Below are 27,701 nucleotides of genomic sequence, written 5' to 3' on the forward strand. Positions count from 1 at the left end.
TCACAGATACATAGCCAGGGAGCAGGGAGAGTTCAAAGCAGCTTGATTATTCACTTGCCAAGCGGGTTTAATCTTCAGGCTGTCTCAGTTTCTTTCTTTCCTTTCCTTTTTTTTTTTTTTTTAATGTTTATTTTTGAGACAAACAGAGACAGCGTGAGTGGGGGAGGGGCAGAGGGAGGCAGAGAGAATCCCAAGCAGGCTTCACGGCTCAGCGCAGAGTCCAAAGTGGGGGGTCAAATGCACAAAATAGTGAGATCATGACCTGAGACAAAACAAGAGTCTGTCGCTTCACCAACTGAGCCACCCAGGCACCCCAGGCTGTTTCAGTTGCTAGGCCCATTACAGGTCAGGGTTGACATTTTTACTCTGACATTTCAGTAATTTTTGTGAAATGTTTCAAATCACCCTCCAATTTCCCCACATAAGCTTTCTTTCTCTTTCTCTACACAGCAGAACACATCAATTCAGCTCTCCATCTTTGGTTCAAATAACTACCAAATCGATGTTAGCTTTCCCCGAAAAAATTTCCCTTCATTCAACTATTTAATTCTCCCTCAAATATCTAATCATCTTTATTGAGAGGTAATATGACCCTCCAAAACATCTAAATGTGAAAAATAGGCCCATCACTTTAATTTGGAAAATTGGTCTGCCACTGGCTGGTGGACTGACAAAAATGAAAACATAATCGAGCAGTGAAACAATTTGATCCTTACACCCTTGTGAGCTGTTAGAGATGGGAAGTGATGGGGCTTTTCTGTCCACTGCAAGCTGCAGCTGGAACAACCTGGTTTTGCTATTGTATCTAAAGCCTCAGCAAACATCTTATGCATGAAGCCCTCTCCATACTTAGATTATTTATGGCCTAGATTCTCCAGAAGTGGAATTTCTGACACAAAACACAGGAGAATGTCTAGGGCTCATGATACATACTGCCAAACTATTTTCCGAGAAGGTCTTATAGTGTATATTCCCATCAGCTAGGTGAAAGCATGCTTTCTCCATCACGCCTTTGCCAGAACAGGGTATTTTTAATCTTTGCTAATTTGATCAGTGGAAAACAGTTATCTCACTGCTGTGTACTTGGAATTTCCTTGATCAGAGGTGAGGTTGAGTATTTTCACATGTCTGTTGGTCATTTGTATATAGTCCTTTGGGAATTGCCCATTGTATCCTATGTCAATTTTTCCTTAGATGACTTCAATTTGGTGATCCTCCTTTGAGATCTTTTTCTACCAAGGATATTAAGTCAACATTTGACATATAGGTTGTGAATACGTCTCCATTTTTCATTATTTTTAGTTTCTTTGCTCCTATCTATTGACATGGTAAGTTTTTTAAGTGGACAAAACTGTCAAACTTTTGGGATTTCATTGTTTTTCCTTTTCTTTTTTATTTTTTTTATTTTTTTTCTACCTTTATTTTTATTTTTATATTTTTTTATTTTTATTTTTTTATATATGAAATTTATTGTCAAATTGGTTTCCATACAACACCCAGTGCTCATCCCAAAAGGTGCCCTCCTCAATACCCATCATCCACCCTCTCCTCCCTCCCACCCCCCATCAACCCTCAGTTTGTTCTCAGTTTTTAACAGTCTCTTATGCTTTGGCTCTCTCCCACTCTAACCTCTTTTTTTTTTTTTTCCTTCCCCTCCCCCATGGGTTCCTCAGAAAATTAAAAATAGACCTACCCAGCAATAGCACTGCTAGTAATTTACCCAAGGGATACAGGAGTACTGATGCATAGGGGCACTTGTACCCCAATGTTCATAGCAGCACTCTCAACAATAGCCAAATTATGGAAAGAGCCTAAATGTCCATCAACTGATGAATGGATAAAGAAATTGTGGTTTATATACACAATGGAATACTACGTGGCAATGAGAAAAAATGAAATATGGCCTTTTGTAGCAATGTGGATGGAACTGGAGAGTGTGATGTTTTTCCTTTTCTAAATTGGAAATTTGAGGGCTTTTTTTTCCTTTTCTTTTCTAAAAGTAATACATGGGCCTAGTTCAAAAAAACAAAAGGTATAAAGGAAGGTTTACAGTGAAAAGTTAATCTCCCTCTCACCCTGGTTTCCTGCCCTGGGGAAAACAATGCTCACAGGGTCTCCTGTGTTTGCCAAAGGCACTCCAAGCACATGAAAATATCCACCTACACTTACTCCTTTCTTACTTGTTATTCCTTTAATGGCTCTGTTTTTTAACTTCAAACTTTCCTTACTCAAAGGTTTAATAAAAATTCTCCTGAATTTTTTCTAGATTAAAAAACAAAAACTTGGGGTGCCTTGGGGGCTCAGTCAGTTAAGCGTCCAACTTTGGCTCAGGTCACCATCTCAATGTTCGTGAGTTCAAGCCCTGCATCAGGTTCTGCATGGTGGTGTGGAGCCTGCTTGGGATTCTCTCTCTCTGCCCCTTCCCCACTTGTTCTCTCTCTCTGTCTCTCTCTCTCCCCCCCAAAATAAATAAACTTAAAAAAATAAAAATAAAATAAAACTTAAACCATTTAACATTTGGGGTTTTAGAAATTAATTTGCTAACCAATCAGTTAGCTCTTAAATCTATTTATAGAAGATGTACATTTTACAATAAATAGCTAATTTAATGTTCCCATCACCATGTATTGAATAATTCTATTCCTAGTAATTGTTTTATATACATCAGCTTCTATTTCAGAGTTGTCTTTTCTGTTTGTACGATTTTTTAATTCTTTTACAATATTAATTTTGCCATTTCCTCCATACAAACTCCACAAAATTTTAAAGATATGTCCTAGCGTATTTTATGTCTCTGCTGTGGCTGTTAACAAAATCTATATTATTTCATCCTCAGAACTTTTAATTAGTTATTGCTGAATAAGTCAGCCTACACTTTTTTTTTTGTATTTATTTTGAACGTAGCTGTTTAGCTCAATTCATCTTAATTATGATACTTTTTTTCAGATCATTCTCTTGGGTTTTCCAGAAACATCTCTGTATTGGATCTATACCTTTTGTATATTCCATAGCTTATTGTGTTGACCAGTAGTTCCTAAGCTATTTCACACAAAAGTAATAAAAGCAAGAATGCATGTTTAGTTTGTGGTTTTAGTTCCTGATTTTTGATTTAAAATGTTATGGTCAAAAGCAAGAAAATACTGCAAATATTTTAAAAGCATATAGGATGTATCACTTTCTTCCTATTTTCAAAGTTTATGCATTTGTTTTAATTTTTTTAACTGTCTTATAAGCATCTATGGAGATAAAGAAGCACTTTTTCTTAGTCAACTTATGTATGTGTTATGTTAACATATAGTATGAAACGTCCATATATTAATCCATCCCCACATTCCTAGAATGAACACCACTTGGTTGGTGGACTGTTTTAGTATATTTTCTACATTCCTCCTTTGTCGGTGACTGTATTCTTTATTTTAATGCAACAGAATAATTACTTATGCCAGAACAGAATGCTGCTATGCAGTAAACACGTTCTTATGAAGCCAAGTCACAGAGAAAACACAGGATGTGAATGAGCAAAAAATGATTCTAGCTTTTCCAAAAATCTCTGTGGCAGCATGGAAAGCCAAAATCATTCTCAGGGTGAAAAATAACAGAGAATACTCTTGGGCTAAAATCACTCTTTTTGGTCACAATTGCCCTTGTAAGTAGCAGTTACTTTTAACGGCATTATCTTCAAATATCAAGCAGCATCATAGGTAATAAAGAGTATTTTATGTAATAAAGAGGATATATACATAAGGGTAGATAGAACAGGGAACCAATGTCATAGATGGAAGGAAGTCTATATTCCAAATGACATCAGCCAAGCCTTTGTCATGGCCACCCCAGTGTGATCCACAGTGTGATCCAATAGGTGAACAAATGGAATAATCTTGGTGCCAAGAATAAAAGCTATGCATCACCCAATAGCATCAACTCCCATTCACCAACGTGCTCTTGTTATTGCCATTACCTAAATATGGAATTTGTTAGCAACGGAGATTAATGCTGAGCCCCAGAATGGCACCATCCCTCAAGGACACCAATCAATCATTTGGTGCAAGTTATTTACATAAGTCATTTTCCACCTCGGAAAGAACATCAGTTATATTGAGTGGAATTTACACGTAATCCAGGTTTGAGTTTGACTTTCCTGCCCATAGGGCCTAAGCCTGAACCTCTATTTGAAGGATCACAGAGTATTTGGTGTGTTGAAACAAGATCCTACTTAACTTTGCATCAGGCTAGAGAATCACTTTATAGCAAAGGAGATAGAACAATGGGCACCTGATCATGGATTCATTAGTCCTATCACATATGATAACCTTTCTTTCCCCTGCCCTGAAGCTCCTGGACTAATAGATCAATGGAACAGGTCTTCAAAGGAGCAACTGAGCCTAATATCTTATGAGGTTGAGGAACTATCTTCTAAGAGGCAACATACATACTAAAACAGTGACTATTACATGGTGTTGAATTCCCTATAGGTAGAATACATGAGCCTGAGAACTCAGTCACTTCAAGCTCTTGGGTCAAGAGATCAGCAAAAGAAGAAAAGAGTGACCACCCTGATAAGGGTAATTGACCATATCATTAGGAGGAGGTGGGGCTGCTGTTGTGTAATGGGGGCATCTCAAGGTACTCCCCTAATTTTGGTGGTAAATGGACATGGGGGTCATCACACTTTGAGACAGGGATGGAGACCAGGGACACAGATCCCTCAGGAAAAAGCATAGGAGTCACCCAACTAGAAAGCAACTTAAATCAGCAGAGGTGCTAGCTGAAGGCATAGGGAATAGAATAGGTGGTAGAGGAGGGAAACTGTATTAGCTTTCTTGTTGCTGCTATAACTTATCGTCACATACCTAGTGGCTCAAGAATTTGTGTTGATAGCTGTATTTGCCTACAGTTCCAGAGGTCAAAAGCTGAAAATTAGTCTCACTGGGCAAAAGTCAATGTGTCAGCAAAGCTGGTTTCTCTGCAGGCTGTGAGAAGAGAATCCATTTCTGCATCATTTCTGCATAGATTCTAGAGGTTCTCTGTATTCCTTGACTCATGTCCTCCATGAGGACCCTCCATCATTCCATGACCCTCCATCTTCAAAGTGTATCACTCCAACCTCTGCTTCCATCAGGCCACCTCCTTCTTCAAAGAAGGGCTTTGACCTTCTCACTCCCTTGTAATTACATTGGGCCCACCCAGATAATACCGCATAATCTCCCCATCTCAAGATCTTTAACTATATTATATCTGAAAAATCCCTTTTTCTATGTAAGATAAAATTCACAGGCGGACATCTTTTGGGGGCCATTATTCAGCCTACCACAGAGATGATCAGTACCAACTGCAGCCTTGATAGCAACTGGGGTGGTAGACAAATCCTCTCACTAACCTTCTTGTAAAGTTTTTCAGGAAAAGTATCTCAGAGAAGCTGTTTCCATATGGAATGAAATTATTATACAAAGCAAATGGATCTGAGTGGTGAGAAGGGTAGACTGGGTTGATACTATAGTACACTGCCCATATACCTATTTGGGACAAAGGCACTCATGTTCTCAGCTTCCAGTTCAGAGCAAAACCTGCCTGCATAAACTTCTTTGTCAAAGGGAATGGCCTCACCCAGGAGTTTGTTCCTCCCTTGGAACAGCCATTTTGGAACCTGTTTTTCTGGGAACCCAATTACAACAGGGTGTTTATAGATGGCACTGGGAAACATAGCAAACCATGGGTAAACAATAGTTTAACAATAAATAGAAGAGAGATTTCCATTTGGATGAAATAAGCCAATAAAAGCAGAAGTTGCAACTCAATAAAAGTACATGAGAAACATGTGTGCCCTGGTTCATGAACACCAAGATTCCATTTTCCTGCTTTAAAGAGTACTGAGTTGTTGCGGAATTCTGAAAGGAGTGCTTTGGAATGAAGCTGGAGTATACAGGAGAGACTACTGTGTCAGCAAGATTGTTTAACAAAAGGCATATATTCTGATCCTAAGATTTCTAACTAGAAAAGTTAAGCAGATGGCCATAAGGATAAATCACTGCCCACGGGTCATAATTTCATTGAATATATTAATATATTAGGCATAGGTGCATCAGGTATGAACTTTGATATTACTGTGAATCTCCTGTACCTAAGAATTTCCTATAACACTTTATGAAAAAGAAAAGATTTTTCAACTTGAATTTTTTTTTACACATTCCTACATATGACATGAAGCAAAACATTCTCCAAAAAGGAGAGTTCCTCCAAAAAAAGGTGAAAATCTGGAAAGCTTTAACTGCTCCATTCAAAAAATATTCAAAAAGACAAAAGAAATTTAAACAAATTCTTTTAATGATATCATTGAATAGTTTAAAGATTCTTGGCATGAACTCAGCTTTGCAATTAGGGTTTTCCTGACTCACATTCCAGGAAACACCCTATTCTTATGAAATATATGTGTGTACGTACATATGTGTTTATGTTTGAGCTCAACATTGGGTCAGTACCTGTGCACATTAAAATGAGTAACTTCTAAGAACCAGATCTATTCATATCAAACCCATCAAACTGGGTTTAGAGGTTCAGTCTCACAGTAACCTGGTCATTGTTAATTTTAAAGTAATTTACCCTAAAGTGGTGGGGAGGTCCAATTATAAGGGTAGGACAATGAAAAATCCACACATTGTGCTGTTTCAAGCCTAGTTACCAGGATGGGTCATTCTCACTCAGCCACAGATACCACAACTCCATGTCAACACTCCTAAACCATTTGGTCACACTTCTTGATGCTATAAACAGTCTTCAGGGAATGGCCCAGTGGCAAAAGGGAATGAAATAAACGAAATAAAGTACTCAACGGTGGGAATAGCATAGGAGTAGAAGTTGAAAGAAAAGAAGGAAGACATCTTGAGGATCATTTCTCCTTCCCTTCCTTCAGAAACAGCATAGCATAGCAGTTAAAAGCATGGATTCTAGAGTCAAACTGCCTGTGCTCAAAGCTATATTCTGTCCTGATCAGCTACAATCTTGGGCAATCACTTACCTCTCTGTCCCTCAGTTGTCTAATCCTTAAAACTGGGATATTATTAGTATCTATCTCCTAGTAGTAGTGTGCAGTTTAATTTAGTTAATGTAGGGAAAGGATTTACAACAGTGTCTGGCATGTAATAAGTACAGAGAGATGTTATAACACACAGTGAGTTACAAATATTTCCCTGTGTGTTATAATTTTTTATATTCATTTCACAACTATTAAACAATGTACAGCACAAAAAGACCACATACTTACCCTTCTCTTATCATTACATTCTACATGGCATCCATACTAATAATCATTCTTTCTAGTTTGAAGAGCACACATATATACACAGCTCATTTATTCTATCATTCTGAGAACCTCCAAGGTGAAGACAATAACAACATCAACAGCACCAGCAATGATCCCAGAGCTCATAACCTCACTGGGGTTCCCAGCAGAAGCAAACATAAAACTACTTTGAGGGGGAAAACACTCCACAAAGCCATCCACTATTCACACAAGTAAAATTCTACTTAAACTGAATTTGAAAATCCAAACTCATAAAACATTCAAGGAACTAAGCCAATATGAACACATATCCACATACAAAACTTGGGGCATACTGGATAGTCAAAAACCAGATAATGGAATTATTGATCTCAAATTATGCAATTAGACGTGCAAAAGGACTCATTGTATCAAGGAAAACTCTTGTTATGAACAAAGATGACATCTCTTCAAAAAGGAACAGAAAGATGTTAAAAAGAAACAAATGAGACTTCTAGAAATGAAAAACTCAACAAATGAATGAAATGGTGGATAAGATACAGCTGGAAAAAAGACTCAATGGATGGGAATATAGAGTTGAGGAAAGGAAAACATGATGGATCATACAGAGATGGAAACTACAAAAGATCAGAAGGTATGGAGAATGAAACAAGAGAATATGAAGGATGTGAGGGCAGTTATTTTTGTCTGCTTTATTATATCCCCAATGTCTAGAAGATGGTAGGTACTCAAAAAAATACTTGTGGAATGCATAAATGAATGAATAAATAGCATTTCCAGAAGGAAAAGTTAGTTGGAAAAGAAAATATTTGATATAATATTTTTAAAACTTCCAAAAGTGACAAAAAGCATAAACTTCAAACTCACAAAACACAATGAGGATTAAGTAGGGATATACAAGTAAAATCACATCCGGACACATAATAGTGTGAAACCATAGAACACCAAAGACACGGAGAAAATATTACAGCATGGAAAAAGTAGAGTAGGTATAAAGAATGACAAACCAACAGCAATAGTAGGAGTTACCGAGAAATAAAAAGACTGCCCAGCTAGAAATCCACACCCAGGTAATCACCATTCAAAGTGAAGGGCAAAACAAGGACTTTTTCGGAAAAGACAAACATTTAGACAGTTTATCACTAATAGATCCTGGCTGAAGGGACGCTTATTATGATACTTTCGAAAGTGGAAACTTGGATTTGGAAGAAAAAAAGGGAGGAAGACAATGGGGAATAAAAGGGATGGTAAGAAAAAAATGGGGAAATAGGTTCTTGAACCAAACATTGGCTGATTTCTTTTTTAATCAGTAATTTTAAAGAATAAGTTTCAAGGGTATTAAACAAGGTAACATAAAAAGTGCTGCTTAACGCTATTATATAAGAGGGGCATGAAAGTATTTCAAGGTCCTTACGGTAATAGGAAAAGAGAACTATTGAATAACTTGAGATCATTGTAATCCATCAAATGTAAGGTGGTATCAGTGATAAGATCTTCCATTATGAAGGAAGAGAAAAGACTACCAATTAAATTGTGAGTTATATCATGTCTTAAGGAGAATTCTAGGCAAGACATAAATTGATGGTACTAACCTCTTATTTCTTTGAAGTTTCTTCCATCTCTTCCAGGAGAATTGCCTGTTTCCTGCTTTTAGCTGCATTACTTGTTATAGTTTAATAGACAATATTTTACCAATATCTCAGTAACAAAAGAGTATATTCATTTTTAGGTTCCATAAAGCTCTCAGTTATTATTTTGTAAGAAAATGTGGAATTCCTATCATTCATGCACGAATATTTTGATGAATATTTTGTTCACTAATATAAAATGCATACCCTAGTGCTCTCTTCCATGCCTTCGCAAATACCCAGTAAGTGTTTGTTACCACATTATAATCTAGAAAGTTTGGAAACATTTTAAGCAGACATTTAACCCAACATTGATTGCTAGTAACAATAATGTACCTAATTCAGTTGGAATGTTAACAGTATGAAAGCTACGGCAAATTTATGCACAAGTAGGCCATGGCAACTTTAATATGCCTAATACCTGGCCAACGGTGATTATAAGATTGTAATCAATTATAAAATATATTCTTGTTTCAGAGTTATAAGTGTGTGAAAAATGTCTTAGAATTGATAAAACATGGCAAATATGTTTGCTAAAATTTTAAAGGAACCTACTAAAAGAATTGACATAGAATATGTAATTTTCAAACCAACGGAGTCAATAGAGGTAGAAAATGAAAGGTTAAAAATGCATTCAATTAAAAAAAACTGGGGCGCCTGGGTGGCGCAGTCGGTTAAGCGTCCGACTTCAGCCAGGTCACGATCTCACGGTCTGTCAGTTCGAGCCCCGCATCGGGCCCTGGGCTGATGGCTCAGAGCCTGGAGCCTGTTTCCGATTCTGTGTCTCCCTCTCTCTCTGCACCTCCCCCGTTCATGCTCTGTCTCTCTCTGTCCCAAAAATAAATAAACGTTGAAAAAAAAAATTAAAAAAAAAAAAATAAAAAAAACTGTGGGGTGCCTGGGTAGCTCAGTCAGTTAAGTGCCCGACTCAGTTTCAGCTCAGGTCATGGTCTTGCGTTTCGTGAGTAGAGTCCTACATGGGGCTCTGTGCTGATAGTGCAGAGCCTGCTTGGGATTCTTTCTCTCTCCCTCTCTCTCTGCCCCTCCCCCGCTTGCTCTCTCTGTCTCTCTTGAAATGAATAAATAAACTTAAAATTTTTTTTGAAAAGTGCAGAAAAGAAGATAAAAATTTAGAAAATCAGGAAATATAACTCAAAATAAAAATGGAGAAATATATCCAAATATATAATTTATCATGATAAATACAAATTGATTAAATTTATCAAAAGACAGATTTTCAATTTTTAATATTTAACACATCTATAGGATGTTTACAAATTATATTTAAGTCATAAGGACGTGGGAAGATAAAAAGTAAAAAGACAGGAAAAGGGAAAATAGGCAACTACTCCAAAGAAAATAGGCAAAACTTATCAGAATAAAGTTGTACAAAATATAATAGTAAGAGGAAAAGTTCTCCAAGAGTAAATAATGATTCTAAACTTGTACATAATAATAAAAAAGAAGATGTGGTGTGTATATACAATAGAGTATTATTCAGCCATAAAAAAAAAATGATATCTTGCCATTTGCAACAACATGGATGGACCTAGAGACTATAATCCTAAGTGAAATAATCCGGACAAAGACGAGTAACATATGATTTCACTTGCATGTAGAATCTAAAAAAACTAAACAAATAACAAACAAACAGACTTAAATACTGAGAACTAAATGGTGGTTGCCAGAGAGGAGTTGGATGGGAGGATGGGTAAAATAAAGGGAATTAAGAGGTACAAACTTCCAGTTATAAAATTAATGTCATGGAGATTAAAAGTGAAACATAGGGGACACAGTTAATAATATTGTAATAACTACATGTGTGGTATCAGAGGGCGACTCCACTTATTGTGGGGAGCACTGAGTAATGTACAGAATTGTTGAATCTATATAATATAACATTGTATGTTAATTATACTTCAATTTTAGAAAATCTCCCACATTTATAAAGCAATCTTGACAAAATTACAAGGAGAAATTGGCAAATCCAAAATTATAGTGGGAAATTTTAAAATACCTCTCTTAGTAATTGACTGTCCAATCAGACACAAATTTATTGAGGATATAGAAAACTTGAACAATATAATCAAAAGGAGTTCTTTAACCAACTTACTTAATATCTCATACTCACTAATTCAAGAATACACATTCCTCTGGGGCACAAATGAAACATCTAAAGAGGCAGCATAGTGTGGTAGTTAAGAGTAGTCTCTGAATCCAAACTCTCCAAACTTGATTTTTGTCTCTATTATTCACTAGCTATATAACCTTGAACAAGTTCAATTATTAACCTCTCTGTGTTCCAGTCTCCTTATCTATAAAATGGAGATAATATTAGTACACTTATCTCAAAAGTTTACTGAAAGAACTAAATATATTAACATGTGATAAGCTCTTAGAACAATTCCTAGAATATAGTTAAGTGCTACATAAGTATTAGCTGTTATTCGTTACACAGGTTAGCCATAAACTGTGCTACAAAGCAAATCTCAACCACTCCTAAGCAATTTGTATCATGCCATTCATGTTCTCCAACTACAATGCAGCTAGATTTTAACTTAACAGGAAAACAGCGAAGATTTAAAAAGGAATTAATGAGATAGAATAAAAACACCCTATACAGATGATTCATAAACCAAAAACTTTAAAAAGACAAAGCTTTGAAAATACTGATGAAAGAATCAGTGAAAAAGAGCACTTAAATACAGATACAGCAGAACATAAAAGTACGAATTAAAAAGTTTTATACCAATAAATTTGAAAACTCAGATAAAATGTACAATTTCCTAGAAAATATATTTTGTCAAAAGTGACTGAAGGAAAACTCCCTGATTTTCTTCAAAGAAAATGAAATCAGTAATTTAAAAATCTACCAACACCCCCACTCCCACCACACACACACACACACACACACACACACACACACACACACACACACACACACAAACCCTCATGGTGCCCAGAGGGTTTTATAGCTTTCTATGAAAGTCTTATAGATAACAGAAACATGGAAACTTTTCCCTGCTTATTTTATGACCCCAGTACATATAACTTGCTACTAAAGCCAGGTAAAAACAGTGGAAGATAGGACAATTATAGGCCAATCTCATGGTTCCAAAGCTCCTTTAAAAATATTAACCAAATCAGGAAATGTACTAAAATTAATGTCAAATTTCACTTTATCCCAGAATGTTATAATGGTTTTATATTTTAAAAATCTATTATTATGATTCACCACATTAACAAGGAAAATAGGGAAAAAGGGAAAATATGACTATCTCAAAAGAGCAGAAAAAAGAAGTTGATAAAATTTAACAATTTTTAGAAAAACAAGAACAGGGGTGCCTGGGTGGCTTGGTCAGTTAAGCGTCCGACTTTGGTTCAGGTCATGATCTTGCAGTTCCTGAGTTTGAGCTTCGCGTCATGCTCTGTGCTGACAGCTCAGAGCCTGGAGCCTGCTTTGGATTCTGTGTCTCCCTCTCTCTGCCCCTCCCCTGCTCAAGCGCTCTCTCTCTCTCTCTCTCTCTCAAAACTAAATAAACATTAAAAAAAAAAAAACAAGAATAAAAGGGAACCTCCTTAATCTGATCAGGGGTACTAATCAAAAGCCTGGAACAAACATTATAATTATGTTGTTAAGTCAGAAAACTACCCTTAAAGAATGAAAAAAGGGTATCTGCTAACTCCATTCTATTCAACATTGCTCTTGAGAACTAGACAGGACAAGGAGACAGAGAAATCAAATAGAAAGGATATGGATTGAAAAAAGAAGAAATAAGGGGCGCCTGGGTGGCTCAGTCGGTTAAGCGTCTGACTTCAGCTCAGGTCATGATCTCACGGTCCGTGAGTTCGAGCCCCGCGTCAGGCTCTGTGCTGACCGCTCAGAGCCTGGAGCCTGCTTCAGATTCTGTGTCTCCCTCTCTCTCTGGCCCTCCCCCGTTCATGCTCTGTCTCTCTCTGTCTCAAAAATAAATAAACATTTAAAACAATTAAAAAAAAAAAGAAAAAAGAAGAAATAAAACTATTAAGATATTGATTGTATGCATAAAGAAATTCTAAAGAATGTGCTTCTCTCATCTTAAAAAAATTCTTTCTTGATTCCCTAATTCTTTCTAATTACCACCTCATTTCTCTACTCTTCTTCAAAGGAAAATGCCCAGAGACGTCACTGCTTTTCTTCAAAACTCTTCCCATTCTGTCTTAAACTAACTTTGGCTCAGCTCTCACCCCTACGTATCCAATGATGCTGCTTTTGTCATTGTGATCTTCATGGACCTGAATAACAGTCATTCTTAGTCCTCATCTCACCTGACCTCCTGGCAGTGTTGACCTTGCTCTGTCCTTCATCATTTCTCCACTTGGCTTTCAGGACATCATGCTCTTTCGTCCTCCTTCAGTGGCCCTTTCTCACAGTCGGCTTCACTGGTCCTCCATCATCTCCTCGAGGCTGGGCTCAGTCTTTGGGCTTATTTTCTGTGAACACTCACTCTCTCAATGATTTCATTCAGTCCCAAAGCTAATGAGTTCCAAAATTATCCTGTCCAGCCCAGACTTGTCTCCTCAACTCCAGACTCACATATGCAACTATCTCCGTGACATCTCCATTGAGACAGCTGACAGCTCAGCCCCCATGCTTATAGCAGAACTCCTGATTCCTTCCTACCTCTCAACTTCATCATTGTAGCTTTTCAGGCCAAAATTTTTTAGTCCCGCTCTCTCTCTCCCTCCACGCCACCCTATATCAACAAATCCTATTGGTTCTACCTTTAAAATATACCCAGAGACTGAATAGCTCTCACCATTCCATTACACCCTCATGGCCAAAGTCTCTGCTTATTTTTTAATTAAAAAAAATTTTTTAATGTTTATTTTTGAGAGAGAGTGCAAGCAGGAGAGGGTCAGAGAAAGAGACACAGAATTCAAAGCAGGGTCCAGGCTCTGGGTTGTCAGCACAGAGCCTGACACGGGGCTTGAACTCACAAACTGTGAGATTATGACCTGAGCCGAAGTTGGACGCTTAACTGGTTGAACCACCAGGCGCCCTAACTACTGAACTTCTTATCTGGATTTTTGCAATAGTCTTTTAAATGGCCTTCCTGATTCCACCTTTGCTTTTCCACAGACTCTTCTCAAAGCAGGAAAAGGAAAATAAGATCATGTTACTTCTCTGGTCAGAACTCTCCAATAGCTGCCCAAGGCCCTTCATGATCTGGCCTCCACTTCCCTTCTGACCTGATGTTCTATGACCTTCCTGCCTTGCTTTCTCTGCTACAACCACACTGGCTTCCTTAATATTCCTCAGGAACTTCAGGCTGCCCTCAGCCTCAAGAACTTTGTATCTTATGCTTCTTCTGCTTGAAGTGAGTTCTTCCAGGTTTCCACAAGTATTGCTTCTTCATCTCCTTCAAGCTTTGCTTCACACCAGCTTCTCAATATGGCCACTTTGTCTTCCTGTTTAAAATTCCATACCTTTAATCCCCTGTCCTCAACCTCTGCTCTGTTTTTTTTTTTACATAGCACTTATGGATCCTCTTTTAATGCAATGCATACTTTCCTTATTTATTTTGTGTATTTTTCTGTCTCCCCCAATTAAAATGGATGCTGGCAGAGATTTCTTTTTCTATTTTGCCTACTCTTGTATCCCCAGCATCTGGTACTGTGTCTGGCATATAGTAAGTGCTTAAGAAGTATTTGTTGAATAAATGGAAAAAATTACAGACAAGATATTAAGATTAATAAAGAGAGTTGAGTCTGATATATGATCAAAAATAAGTGTCATTTGTTTTATAATCACCTGAAAGAAAATAGCTGGAAAATATTTTTTAAAGGATGTAATTTTTAGGGGCGCCTGGGTGGCTCAGTCAGTTAGGCATCCGACTTTGGCTCAGGTCATGATCTCATGGTTCATGGGTTCGAGCCCCGCATCAGGCTCTGTCTGTGCTGACAGCTCAGAGCCTGGAGCCTGGTTCAGATTCTGTGTTTCCCTCTCTCTCTGCCCCTCCCCCACTCACACTCTGTCTCCCTCTGTCTCAAAAATAAAAATAAAACATTAAGAAAAAAACTTAAAAAAAAAAGGATGTAATTTTTATAATCTCAGCAAAAAACCTAAAATACTTACAAATTTTTAAAAAGACTTACAAAACTCTTAAGATCTTTAAGAAAAAAATCATAAAACTTTACGGCAAGATACTTAAGAAGACCTAAGAATATGGATAAATAATACCTACAGATAAGAAGACAGTAACATAAAGATGTTAATTTTCTTCAAATAAACCTATAGTCATAATAAAATGCCTATCAAGATAGTGACAGAATCATTCTTTAAAGTTATTAAAGAACAAAAACAAACTAAGCAATTTTAAAGAACTCTGGGGATATTTGTCCTACCAGCTGTCAGGACTATTACAGTAAAAGGTATAAGGCAAGCTACATTAGAAATAGATGTGCAACATGCTTAAGTGACAGGGTTTGTACAAGAATATACAAAAAGTCCTTAAGATTAATAAGAAAAGACTTCTTTAAAACCTCAATAGAAAAATGGAAAGAAACAACAACAAAAAACCCCCTAAATCCTAAATACTTTACTGAAACCCAAATGACATATAGCAAATAAACACCAAAAAATGATCTGTTGACCTTCCCAATAATTAGGGGAGTACAAATGTAAACAACAGTCAGATATGGTTCATTTAAATTGACAAAAACTATTAACAATCTGATAAACACAAGCTTTGGTGAGAATATAAAGCCACTGGGAATCTCAAGCATGGCTGATGGGAGTGCAGGTTGGCACAACCATGGTGGAAAGCAATTTGGTGGTATATCAGAAAACTGAAAGTCTATAAAACCCCAAAACCAATTGTTTCATTCCTAGTTGTCTTCACTAGAAATACTAGCACATTTGGCGAAAACACTGATTACAAGAATGTTTACTATAACTCTGTTTAAATAGTAAATGTCCATCAAAAGAAGAATGGATAACCAAATTGTGGTATAATCACGTAGTGGAATACTCTATCACTCCAAAACCAAATGAACTGGGACTACCTGTACCAACATAGATAAACCTCAGAAACATTATATTGAGCCTTATGATACTATTTATATAAAGTTTAGAAACGTAGAGTATCATGCTATAAATAATTTTTGAGTGATGCGTGTATAGCAAAGAAATAAAAACATTCGTGGATAAATACCATAATTAGGATATTGGTTACTTTGGGAGAAAAGGAAGGTTTGAAATAGAAACATGCAGATGATTTCAATTTTATCTAATTCTTAAAATTGGGCAATTCGTGCATGCCTAACATTTTTTATTGGTGTAAAAAAAAAAGTTAAAGAGAGATAGAAGGTGGGTTGGTGGATTAGGCAAAAGGAACGTGGTGAATGAGGGTGGTGGGAGTGGGAAAAGATGAGTGGATAGCAATGATTAGTCTGGGAGGAGAGCCAAGGTAGTAGAAGAAATGATTATTAGGTGAAAGCAGTCCAGAAAGGACTCAAAATGAAAAGACGAAACTTAAAGATACATTTGGGGACCTGGAGAGAATTTTGAGAAAATGCGCTTTCAAAGCAAAGCATAAGGACAAAATATTGCCCAGCAGTGTTTTGGACTAACCAGTGGAAAAGAGAGCATGGACTGGAGAATGGAATCTAGTAAGGTTCAATTATTTTGTGAGTGATGTTAGGAAAAGGATTGAAGACTTGCTTGCCAAATTTTCAGATTCCAAAAAGATAGGAATAACTAATATATCGGACAGAATCATAATTTTTTGAAGGTATGAATATCCTGGAAGGAGGGCCTAAAGACAACAATATTGTTGCAATGGTTTAAAAATGTGACACAATACACCTACAATGTTTTTCAAGTTACCTAATTATAAGTCTTGATTAAGCCTCAGGGTTTTGGTATATCATAACATTAATGTGGCCAACTGTGAGATGTTACCGTAGAAAAGAAATTTTAGACACAGAGTATCTGACTAGTATCAGCAATTGTTCTAAGCAGTTGGTTTAAGTGCAGGGCAATGATAAATTACAAAAGTAAATTAGGAAGGTGCCAAGGGAAAGAAGCCAGAATGTTGAGGATGTAGGCAGTACTTGGGAGCTACAATGAGACACCTCAAGAATTTGGAAACAAGATTGCCCTTTGAGAATTAAGTGGGGGAAAAAATCCACTTACATGAGTGGGATTGACCAGCTACTGGACTAACCATCATACTATCTGTACATGAGTGACTACAGGTGAGTTAAATATAGGGCGGTAGGGCTGGAATGTGATTCTAATAGAGGAGGAAGAAATCTAATCAATAGTGATATTCATTGTCTAGAGAAAGACTGGGTAAATGCACTTGGTAAGGACAGCATAGAGCACACAATAATTCCGACTAACATGGGTTATAATTTGCATTGTAAATCAATAAGTCAACACTCTAATTTATACCTCTGAGTCTTGCATTTGGATAGTATTTATCATGTACTGACAAATTTGAGTTTCCAGACCTAAACCTGGAAATGTGAGGTTGTATGACCTTTCTCTGCCATAGGCTCCTTCTTTGTCATGGAAATACCTAAGGACACTAGGACATTAAGGATGTTTAGCTGAGAAAAGAGAAGCTACAGGTGAGCCCTGATACCTATACCTATCTTTCTATATTTAAGGTTCTCGCAGGAACAGAGTTACACTCTTTTGATTGTTGGGGCAATGAACAGACCAAATAACAATGTACAGAAAATACAAAGGGCTGCGATAAACATTAGGGTGCATGTGCCCCCTTTGAATCAGCATTTTTGTACCCTTTGGATAAATACCTAGTAGTGTAATTTCTGGGTTGTAGGGTAGTTCTCTTTTTAATTTTCTGAGGAACCTCCATACTGTTCTCCAGAGTGGCCGCACCAGTTTGCATTCCCACCAACAGTGCAGAAGTGTTCCCCTTTCTCCACATCCTCACCAATATCTGTTGTTTCCTGAGTTGTCAAGATTTCATCTAGCCAGAAGGAGGAACACACTAAAAATTTTAAATTCTGACAGTGGAATAGTTATCTCTTAGTAGGTTTTATGGTTATGACCACAAGCAATGGATAAAGTGTGGAAAACTACAGCAAAGGACTATCTCTTTGGAGCACCATTGTCATGACAAATCACCCTCTGCTGACTTCTTTCCTAGAACTATGGAGAAAGCTCGAGTCAGTGTCTCCACTCCTTTCCTCTCTGCTCTCCTGGCAAGGGCAAGGTAGAAAACTTTGACTAAAGGCTCCATCAAGGCTTCATGCAATGGAAAAGGGAAATTTGTCAAAGGGAAATATCAGAAACTTACTATGTTCTCATCACTGCAAATGTAGAAGGAGAAGTCACCTATTTGTCAGGTATCCTAGAGAAGGGATTTCTATGCTAGAAGGAAGTTGGCAAAGATGATTTAAAAGGAAGTTCTTTGTTTTTAAAAAGGAGTTGATATATTATTTTTGCGCTCCTTCCCTTATGTTCATCTGTTTTGTCTCTTAAAGTCCCCATATGAGTGAAACAGAAGAGACTCATAAATATGGAGAACAAACTTAGGGTTGCTGGAGCGGTTGTGGGAGGGGGAATGGGCTAAATGGGTAAGAGGCATTAAGGAATCTACTCCTGAAATCATTGTTTCACTATATGCTAACTAATTTGGATGTAAATTTTAAAAAATAAAAAATAAAATTAAAAAAATTAGGGATACAAGAAACAAACAAACAAACAAACAAAGGAGTTGAGAAGTAGAATTGATTACTGAGATTCAGGGTCATTAGGAAAGTCATAACAAGGGAAAGATGGGATGCAGCTAACAGGGAAGTGAGCCACTGAGGAGACATAGTGGTTCAGTGGACTAATCACTGGCAATGGCCATTGAATGTCATGGGCATTGGTGCATCATGGGAAGTTTCAAACAATGGGAGACATGCAATAAAATCTTCTTTAGGAAGTTTAATTAGGTAACTTCTAGTACATTGAACCAGAGAACAGTAAGACCAAAGGCAAGAAGATCAATTGTTTTGAAGTCCTGAGCCAGAGTGATAGCAAAAGGAGAAGGAGAAGGTAATTCAGGAAAAGGAGAAGAAGGAGAAAGGGAAGAGACGTTTCTCAAGGAGTGTCCACAGAATAATAGGGAAAGGAGAGAGTGAGAGTAAAAGGTCAAGAGTGACTCCAGGTTGCAAACCTGGAGATCTAAGAAAGTGATAGTACAGCTGGAAGAAAGATGATAACTTCTAATTTAGATAGATTGAATTTGAGATAATGGATATCAACTAGTTCAGGTTTGAGGCTTAGGGGGAGATGCCAAGGCTGGAAACATAGATCTTGGATGTAGAAGTTTCACTACAGGAGGTTATATGAATAGATGATTTTCTATAAGAACAGAGTATATTAATTATATACTCTGCAAAAGGGCAACTATGTATTTTTAGAGAGAAGTAATCACTAAGAACGAGAACCATAGAAGTCATTTCAGGAATAATAAACCTTGAACTGGCTTTTAAAAGAATGGAAAGGGAGAAGGAATTCCACACTGAGACTTGCTTATAACTAGGACTGAATAGCAGACATAAAAATGGATCGATCTGCACAATCCTTCTAAACACTAATTCTTTTTATTCTGCCATCCATCTGCTCATGCCACAGTTACAGATAGAGCAGTGGAAGAAGTGAGATGTGACACCAGTTAGTAGGTGAAGAACACAGGAGAATGACTGGCCCTCCAGATCTGCCTGGTAGGACGCTGATCTGAGGGGACAGATGACACCCTGATGACAGGGGACCTGCCTGCCTTAATGGGTAAAGGTGGCGACACATAACAGAACTCACCAGTTCTAAAGTTCTGAATTTGACATCTGTTAAAAATAAGCAACTGATGAAGGAAACAAAAGAAATCACTGACACTAGTGACCTCTAGTGGAAACAGGCTTCAGGGGAATATGTATATATATATTTGTATTAGATTAGATGAAATTCAGTGTCATATTCAGCCAATTCATTTCTGCAGGAGTGTGAAGGAAGGGACTGCTAGAAATAGCACACAAATATGGCCCAGAAAGTGGAAATGTACCAGGAATACTTGTGTTTTGAGTCAGACTAAGTTGATTAATGTTCTGAAAAAAAAATGTGGACACATAATTGCTGTCAAAGACATTAGCTGAGAAAAGAGTGTGTGGACAATGACTTCATTGGCCACCGGGGGGATTTAGTATGTTCCTGGCGGCCAATAAGTGAGCACGCTGACAGTCTTGAGGAGGAAGCCACACTGGTTGCTGGTACACCTTTTAAACATTAAAATGTGGAAGGAAGCTGTGATCTCTGAAATGTGTACACATTTGGTAATTCAGTATTTTATGGCCCAAGTCCTGTCTCTTTCCTGTCTGCCTGGGGGCTGTCTGCACCAAGTATTAGCAAATGCTGTTGACACAAGAGATGCTTGGGAGACTTGGTCTTTGAAATGGGACTGATCTCATGGAGGGCCCATGCACAACCAAGAAGGGCAACATCAAGCCACACTGGGCACTCCACATCTACCCTCTTAGGGAAGCACTTTCAGAATATACAATCTTGACATTGAAGAGTAGCAAAGGAATGGGAGACTTGAGGGAGATTATAAATTTGTCTGATCACACTGGGGGCTAATGATGAGTGAGTTGAATTAAATGGGGGTGGGGGTTAGGAAAAGGAGTAAAAAAGTAAGATTTTTTTTTTTTTTTTTAATGGAGATTCTATAGAAATACACAGAATCAGTGTTATCAAGCCCCGGGCAACTGTCACTTCTGGCAACAGAGTGATCCTTGTCCTTGTCTTATGTTACCTATGCGGCAGGAGGCATCATCCTGCCTTCTTTCATTATTCAGCCTCCTCCACACACCCTGCTTTGTTTACTGATGCTGTTGGCAGCTTGGCCCATCTGCTTTTCCCAGGATTTTCTCCCTCTCTTCTCCATGTCATTTCAAGGATAGAGAAACAGCCCTTAGATAAGCTTTTGTGATAATTCCACTCTGGTCTGCAATTTCCAGAGTTCTGATCTCCATGAATGGGCAAAAGGCAGCCTAGCCTCCCGCTAGGTCAAGACTGCTCTGGTGTTATTTCTTAGACGCCAAATTAAACCACAGAGCAGAACCAGTATTAAGGGAACCAGTATTAAGTAGTCTTTCCTCTTTCCCCTGCAAAGTTCCTTTCCCACAGGATACGTACAATCCTTTGGCCCTAGAATAAGTCATTTTGGGAGTCTAGTTTAAAAACTAGTTTACTTACGGAAGATGAGCTAATTATTTTAATTTGTTCCAGAGCTTCTGTCAGGCTGTCTTCAATCTCAGAGTCATCTAAAGAGAAGAGGTCCCCGGCGCGGGAAAGATCTTTTTGTCCTAAAACCAGTCTGAACAGCTGATGCATGATGGGAAATTTGATAAGCAATTGACCTTCGGCAGCCCCAGGACCACGTGTTTCAGTTATCACAGGTTAGTAAGACAGAAACATGCAGCAGGAAGTATATACTTCGTAGTCCTTGAAAGGTCATTTTTCTCCAGAATTTGAGGTCTTCTTTGACACTCTCTGGAAAAGAAACAAATGAAACAATGTTGCTGTTAGAATGGCATGGGCTCAAAATGTAACCTCTCCACCTAGCAGAGAGAGGGAAGACAGTTTGGAAATGTGCAGAGAGTCACAGATCCTGGCTTGGTGATCTTCAAATGAGCTCTTCCCTTATTTATTTTCTTTTCCCCCCGGAAAAATCCTGTCAAAAATGTGTAGGTTTCTCTGGAATTTAACAGGAATGTTAAAAAGCTGCTTAAACCTCACACTTATTTTTCTCCTTTCTGTATCCTTCTCCGTCATTCTATGCCACAAGGAAACAAGTGGACACCCAACCCTTGCCATATTTCCCCCAGATTCCCATGGAAAGCAAACAGAAAAGGGCAATGAAAGGAAAGAGGGAACACAGAAAACACCCACTGCCTGGTTTTCTCTTTTTTCCTGGACATGGAAACCAGTGCTTGCCTTCTTGGCCAGGTTTCTTTCCTACACTGACAAGAGAAACTCCCCCCAGCATTGCGAGGCAGGGTAAAGAGGAAGGGCTTTGGGATCAGGCAATCTTCCCTCTCCTCCCACAGTTGAAATAATAAAGTCCCACTATACTTCTTACTCAATTAACAGTCCACAGAGAGAAGCGCAATGGCACAAATTAAATATCTGATTTTTCTCATCAGCTCCCTTCTGGGCCTAATAAAATCACGGACCATTTGCAATGGTAGAGACCTTAGCAATCATTTATTTAATGACTTCCCGAAGGCTCCACAGTAACTGCAGGAGCGCTGTTCCCCTGACTTCAGGCCAGCGGGCTTCCCCTATGGTTTACAATGAAGTGGAATCATCTCGTGTAACTTAAAAATGAAGACCCACGTGCAAAGAGTAACAGCTGAGGGTGACTTATTTCATATAAGAATATAAGCAATAGGCAAGTCTGCCCATTCAGAAGTCTGAATGTGTTCCCCAGAACGATTTTGAAAGGGACGGGGAGTCTGCTGCTTCCTCGGGTGATCTTAAACCTCCCCTCTGAGCTCCCACTGTGTGGGCACCTCTGTGTGCTGAATGCAATTTTATTTTTTTATTTTTTATTTAAAAAAAATTTTTTTAACGTTTTTATTTATTTTTGAGACAGAGACAGAGCATGAACAGGGAAGGGTCAGCAAGAGGGAGACACAGAATCTGAAACAGGCTCCAGGCTCTGAGCTGTCAGCACAGAGCCCGACGCGGGGCTTGAACTCACAGACCGCGAGATCATGACCTGAGCCGAAGTCGGCCGCTTAACCGACTGAGCCACCCAGGCGCCCCCTGAATGCAATTTTAAAGGCTAAAGATACACACTCTCCATGCAATATGGTCTCTAAATGCAAGCCAAATCTTTCATCAGGCACTCAGTGCAGTTTGTAGGCCATTGAAGGGAAGTGGAGGGTAGTATTGCCTATGTGCGACTTTTGTGTTGCTCACCAGCTTCAGAAAAATCATACCCAATACTTATACATGCTTGTCTGTATGCCATGTGCTGTTCTAGATGCTTTGTAAACATTAACTCATTTAACCTTCATAATAACTATATGAGGATATTTCATTCCCATTTCAATGGTGAGGAACCAAGGCATTAGATAACTTGCCCAAGCCATACAGCCAGTAAACTGTACAGCTAGGATTTGGATCCAGAGATTCCAGTGCGACCCTCAAGTTCATAACCACTATCATATGCTGGTTCCACATAAGGCTCCATGTGAGGCTACTGTTATAAGTAAAGACCCTCAGAGCATTATTAACATTTGAGGATGAAGATATCGGTAGAGTCATAAAGCATGAAAATGAATTTCTCTTTCCTCCTACACTGACCCTGCATCCTTGCCCTTCTATGCCCTGGGCTTTAGGCCTACCAGACAGCAGGCGAGTCACAAGGAACAGAAGCTTAGAGGAAGAGAAAAGCAGGAGAGTTGGGGATGAGGGGGAGAATTCCATGGGGTGGAGAGAGAGCAGAGAGCCCTACAAGTATGTGCCCCGGCAAATGTGGAAGGGCGAGTTACAATATCTACAGGGAAAATTAGGACGGCATGTTCCCCTTAGGACAGAATTTTCCCCTTAATGCATTCTCCCCATAGCCTCAGACATTTACAGTGACAGGGTCTCAGTGAAATAATATTCAGAAATATAAGATATTAGACGGACACTGGATATGATTTCCCCTTGACCAGTCAGCTTCTTGGTCAATATCTGGCTGTTCCTGAAGCACATTCAGCTGTCCCAAATGTATCGCAGCTGGAGTTCTGAGGAGGACAGAAATACATGCTGGTGGAGGGGAGCACCCCCGGTTTTTCCTGGGCTCCTTTTTCCTTTATTTATTTTGAGAGAGAGAGCAAGTGGGGGAGGGGGGAGAGAAGGAGATAAAGAGAATCCCAAGCAGGCTCTGCACTGTCAGTGCAGAGCCTGACACAGGGCTCAAATCCACAAACCGTGAGACTATGACCTGAGCCGAAAATAAGAGTCCTGTTGAGCTCAACCAAATGAGCCACCCAGACATCCCTGGGCTCGTTCTTTACTCTCCACACTTACAATGACACCTGGTATGAAGTCCTACATTCATGCTATCACTACTGAGTGTCCATAATGTGCAAAACATTATTGTTCAAAACACTGCCATCCGTGAGAAATTTTACACATTAAAAAGTGGGGTAGGGACAGGTGAAACTTACACCAAACATTTTACAATACAAGGATGACCCAGAGAAAAGTCTCTTGTATACTATAAAGGAAGTTTGGGGAAGTACAAGGGAGAGAGAGATCTCTCCTAGGGAAAGATGATGAGGAATGACTTTGTGAAGGAAATGGTGTTTGGGCTAGACATTTTTAGGATAGATTTCATTCAATGTACATGTGCTGTGTACATACTAAGTCAGACGCTTGTCTGCAGACTGAGATTCAAGTCCTAGCCTGGTCACTCTGGTTGTTGGACCTTTGGTTCATGCTTTTCCCTTCTCTGAGCCTCAATTTCTTCATCTGCACAATGGGGCTAATACATGCCTAGTCTATCTCACCAGGTTGTTTTGAAGATCAAAGCTAAAACACATGAAAGAGCCCCTTGTCAAATAATGACACCAACAGCTAATGTTTAGCAGGTGTTTACCATGTGGCAGGCACTACTATGAGTGTTTCGTAAGGATTGAGTCACTTAATTCTCACGACGATTCCATGTGATGAGAAACTGATGTTCAGAGAGGAAAGCAACCAGCCCAGGAACACCCAGGGAGTAATAAGTTGCAGAGTCAGAACCGAAGGCAGTTGCTCTCCCAGAACAAAGCCCTGTCAGTTGCGTACATGACCATGTGTGATAACTATTAAACTGCCTCCCTTCCATCAGTCTTCATTTAAAGAGCACCCCACATGGTATACTATACTGCCCCCTTCCTGCCTAAGGATCAGCAAGGCATGTCATTTATTTTTCAGCAGCTCTGGTCAATGTTTTGCTCAGGTGTCTGGCTTCTTTCTCCTGTTGATCTCTCTGCTACGGCAGAGAAGGTCAGCGACAGATCAAATTCAACCTCATCCTCTGAGAAATTCCCTGCCCTCATGAACGCCACAGTCCTGTGACCTGTATGCCTGTATACACGTGTTCACCAAACACACACAAGCACACACATATGTACACAAATGCACATATGGGTGCACCTCAGATGCTTTCTATGCACCAAGCTCTTTGCCAGATACTTTCTTCTCAGTTCTCCCATCAACCCTGCAGGTAGATATTATTACCAAAAAGGAAACAGGACTGGTGAGATACCGTGCCAAAGGTTACACACAGAGCCAAGATTCACACTAAGTAGGTCAGCTTCCAAATCTCGTACTTTTTGAATTACAAAAACTGGCTTATAAAATTCCTCTTACTCCCAGCTTTTGCTCTCCTAATTTCTGTCCTTAATCTTTAAGGGACCCTAAATTGGAGCCCACTTACTCATTATTTGTAATATATATTTTTAAGCAGATATTGGTTGGCAAGTCAAGTTTCTGTAAGGAGAAGCAGACACCACACAAAAAAATGATTATGCACCAAGGGTGACACATTTCAGGGAGTCCCAGCCGTCCCCACAAACTGGCTTTACCTGCGTGCTACTCCTCAAAGGCAGGCAGCTTGCTGTTACTCAGCTATAGGTTTTGAGCCTGGGCGCGAGACTCGGGCAGCGGACTCCGAGGGCACAGCAGATGGAATCCCCTCAGCTCAGTGAACCTGAAGTTGTTCATTGCGGTGGCGGTAGTGCTGGGTGAAGAATTCAAGGAATGCAGCCTGATGCCACTGGCAGCTCCAGAGCTGGTCAGGTGACAGGCTGCACCTCACCCAGTGCAGAGTCGCCTCTGAGTGAAATGCTCTGTTTCCTGGGGTGAAACAGAAAGCCTGCTCCAGTAAAGTAGAGTTGTTTTTAACAGAGAAAACAAAACTCCCTGTGTTCGTGAAAATCTATACTTTCCCTGGGAAGAATGGGGAGGGGGTGGGAGGTGTTGGGGAGAGAAAGCCACGCAGGAAACAGTTTCAGCAGAAACTCAAACAGGTGAATGGAATGACTATTGGGAGCCATTTCACAAAGCCTGGGGAAGAGAGGACTTCGGCTTAATGAACACCTCCCTCCCTCTCAAGATTTCACACCCAGAATTTGAAACACAGAGCGTTTGTCCACTAAGAGTCCCAGCTCCTAAAGCACTGATCCTCTTGTTCTGCCTCTAGATTAATATTGTTGAAAACGTAAGGATGGAGAAAGTTGCTGCTAAAAGGAACAAACTACTAAACAAAAATGCATACCTTCTTTTCCACTCTATTTGCTGGGAGGTTCATAAAAATCCACTTGGATTTGCCCTTTAAGTCAGATTTGTACTTTAAATATTGCAGCGACGCTCAGAGAATATGTTTATCTTGCTGACACTCCAGAGGAGGAAAAGGTACTGAAACTCTCAACACTTAATGGTTTCAGTGCTTAATGGTGCATTAAAAAACATGTTTTTAAATTGTATTATTCTCTACTCCCAACTTATCTGTCCTTATGGAGGGTCTTCTGCCCATCAAATCACCTCTTTGCTGGCAAAACGTACAGGAAGCTGTGCGGCAGACAAATTCATCCGTGTGGTCACAAAGATGTGACTCCCGCGAGCGCTACCCCACAAAGGCATGTGGTCAGAGGGGTCACACACTACCATTGAACCAGGTCATATGCCCCAGGGGAATGACCTTGTAAATCATTCTAGACATTTGGTGGTCAATCATACTTTTATGCCATCCACATATGGAGAATTCTCTTTAAGAGTTTTCTTTATAAAAATGGAGAAGCCAGGCACCCATGAGCAGGTGTAGCCTTTCACTGGTAATTTTCTGGCTTACAGATAGTGATGCAGTCTTCTCTTTTAAAGGAACAGACTGTATCTCTTTAGGCTTCCCTCTTCTTCATTCTCCATTCCTTATTAATGGCTCTTATCGCTAGGTTTTATCCAATTTTCTTCCATTTTTAAAGGAATGTAGTGTCCAGATTTGCACATTTTATGGAAACCCAGTAAGAAAAGCAGAGTGGTTAAGAGTGTGGTAATGCAAACACAACTGCATTCAGCTGTATCATTACTGGGGTCGATCAATTAATTCCTAGAGCCTCAGGTTCCTTATTTGCACCTGAGGATTGTGATATGGGTTGTTGGGAGGTTTTATGAGATTATGTAAAGCATTCACCACAGAACCTAGCATATAGCAACCACACAAGAAGTAACAGCAATCATATCCCTAATAATGTCATTATTCTTATAGGTCATTTTCCTGTACTATGTCCCTATGCCATCCCTTCTAAGAGCTAATATACTGCTGTACTGCTATCCAACGCTGAGTTCACATGTTAAAGATTTTTTATAAAGTCCTTTTTCCATTTGGGTCATATTTATAGCCTAATTGTACTCTCCCCCCAACCTAAATCTGGGTAGTTTATACACTATCTTGAATGTGTCCATATTAGTTTTTTGGCAAATTTGTTCCCTGGAGAGACAGCCTTACCCCCTCAACCATAGCTAAACAGTAACTGAATTTTTTACAGAGTGGAAATGGACTAAAATACAATGTATCTCAGACTTTTTGTGGCTGGGTAATCCAAATACCCGAGTTTCCTACGTAAGTGTAGTGCTCACTCCCACATTTATAGGCAAGGATGGAGTGTATAATTCCCTCTAGGGCACCAGCGGGAAAAGTTCTTTAGGACTCTTCAAGGTGACCTGCACTCAATGGGCACTAATAAAACATTGC

At 39.0% G+C, this 27,701-nt stretch overlaps 1 protein-coding gene across 10 annotated transcripts in view; it reads right to left on the reverse strand.

The window, feature by feature from the left end:
- VEPH1 (ventricular zone expressed PH domain containing 1) overlaps positions 1-27,701 on the reverse strand; it is a 327,919-nt gene that overhangs the window by 231,713 nt on the left and 68,505 nt on the right. For 6 of the 10 annotated variants that reach the window (XM_086674592.1, XM_086674591.1, XM_086674587.1 and 3 more), the window contains exons 2-3: positions 25,537-25,807; positions 21,161-21,457 (exon numbers count right to left, since the gene is read on the reverse strand). In XM_086674592.1, coding sequence (XP_086530718.1) covers positions 21,161-21,298 — 138 coding nt within the window. In that variant the 5' untranslated portion in view covers positions 21,299-21,457; positions 25,537-25,807. Of the gene's footprint in view, positions 1-21,160; positions 21,458-25,536; positions 25,827-27,701 lie in introns of all 10 variants that reach the window. The other 4 variants (XM_086674590.1, XM_086674589.1, XM_086674588.1 and 1 more) reach the window with 2 other exon arrangements.

Source organism: Puma concolor, chromosome C2, assembly GCF_028749965.1.
Source record: "Puma concolor isolate L17-30 chromosome C2, mPumCon1.1.hap2, whole genome shotgun sequence".
In the NCBI taxonomy this organism is placed as follows: Eukaryota; Metazoa; Chordata; class Mammalia; order Carnivora; family Felidae; genus Puma; species Puma concolor.